Here is a 1,803-nt window from a genome sequence, read left to right on the forward strand (position 1 = left end):
CCGCCCCGAACCCAAGCATTACTGTCTATACATCCCACTGTCTACATGGGTTACAAATATTCCAAATGGACACTGTCTGAGCACTACTACATACGTTAAATTTATTACACATAGGCCGCGGTCCGATACACGCTCACAACGCTTAAAAATCATTTCATCCTTGTTGTTTGTCAAATGTTAAACGAAGACAAACAATGCTCATGAGCGTTGTCAGCATGATTCGGACCACGGCCATAGTCGGTATGACAGATTTCCTAACCTCCATAGTCGTCAACTTTAACGCTAAATATCTCGGTTCGCGAGGCAGAGCGACACTTTTTTCTGCCAGATTCTTTCGTTTCATGCAAAAACGCGTCGAATGAGCCTAATTTTATCGAAATCGGAGGTGAGGGAGGTATTCTGAATAATTACCTTAATAATTTATTCGATTATCCGCTCATATGTACGCGATGGAAAGATGCTGGTTCCCCATGAGGCGTACTTTTCGAGATGCGTAGGTTACGAAAACCAATCGTAAATTTATTTAGCATTTCTGTTAGAGTGTACAACAGAAATTCTAATCAGCAATTGGTTGCATTAGTTCCGCATTTCTCTAAGGCCAGATTGCACCAACGTTATTTTTGCTTAAAGCAAAGTTTAAAACTTTAAGTTTGTTGCAACAAGATATAAGTGACACTTAAATTGCTTTAAATTTCACTTATCTTAAACGGTGATTTCAGTTACCGCTTAAGAGAATTTAAGAGACAGATATTACTGCTACAAGTCATATTGGTCGTATCATTACTGTCGCGTACGAATTATTTGAGGTTATTAAAAAATGGATTTAGATTTCGATGTACTAGAAGATGATGAATTAGATGCATTTGATCTAGTTGTATATGGAATACCGCGAAACATACATATACGTGCTAATTATTTTGAAAAATATGACGACTTAAATTTTTTTAGAAGATTAAGGTTACGAAAACAGTCTGTTATGAGGCCTGTTCTTTTTGGCTGAACTTTTGCACCAGTTCATCTTTCTTCCTCTTCTTTCCTCCTGGAGAGAAAAGGAAGAAAGATGAACTGGTGCAAAAATTCAACCAAAAAGAACAGGCCTATTAATATATTAGAACAAATTCAAGATCGCCTGGAGTATACACGTTACAGGTAAAATTTCCTAATTTAATCCAAAATTTTTTAACCGTTTTTGACATTACTTACAAAATATTTTTAACATAAGGTTACAATATGCTACTATTATATAATATATGTTAATTACAAATGTTACAATATAAAATATTATAATTATTTATAAACAAATTTCTTTAAAATTATTACTATAAAAGAAGAAATAATTTTGCTCTTTTCTAGAAATAATCCAGTTACACCAATGCAACAATTGCTCATTGCTTTACGTTTATATTCGACTAATGGATTTTTGATAACAATGGGTGATTATGGTGGAATGGATAAATCTACAGTTTCAAGAATAATGGTGAGAGTGTCTGAGGCTATAGCTTCATTGGCAAACATTTACATAAAATTACCACAAACACAAGAAGACATTTTACGAACTCAGAGAAATTTTTTTAATATTGCTGCATTTCCAAAAGTAATTGGTGTCATTGATTGTACACATATAAAAATACAATCTCCAGGTATGTGCTCTGTGTATTTCATCAATATATTTTCTTGTTTAAAACATGCATATGTATACAGGGTGGACCATCTGAAGTGATCCAGTCAAATATCTCGAAAACTAGTAGGGATAGAGAAAAATGTTTCGTATGAAAAGTTTAGGGTTACACGGGGGAAGTATGG

At 33.9% G+C, this 1,803-nt stretch overlaps 1 protein-coding gene across 1 annotated transcript in view; it reads left to right on the top strand.

Annotated features, from left to right (window-relative positions):
- The first annotated feature begins 817 nt into the window (after positions 1-817).
- Positions 818-1,803, top strand: part of LOC108768637 (putative nuclease HARBI1) — a 2,988-nt gene continuing 2,002 nt past the window's right edge. Inside the window, exons 1-3 of the mRNA XM_018519139.1 lie at positions 818-985; positions 1,091-1,149; positions 1,354-1,640. Coding sequence (XP_018374641.1) covers positions 818-985; positions 1,091-1,149; positions 1,354-1,640 — 514 coding nt within the window. The remainder of the gene's footprint in view (positions 986-1,090; positions 1,150-1,353; positions 1,641-1,803) is intronic.

This window comes from Trachymyrmex cornetzi, unplaced genomic scaffold (assembly GCF_001594075.2).
Source record: "Trachymyrmex cornetzi isolate Tcor2-1 unplaced genomic scaffold, Tcor1.1 scaffold815, whole genome shotgun sequence".
Lineage (NCBI taxonomy): Eukaryota > Metazoa > Arthropoda > Insecta > Hymenoptera > Formicidae > Trachymyrmex > Trachymyrmex cornetzi.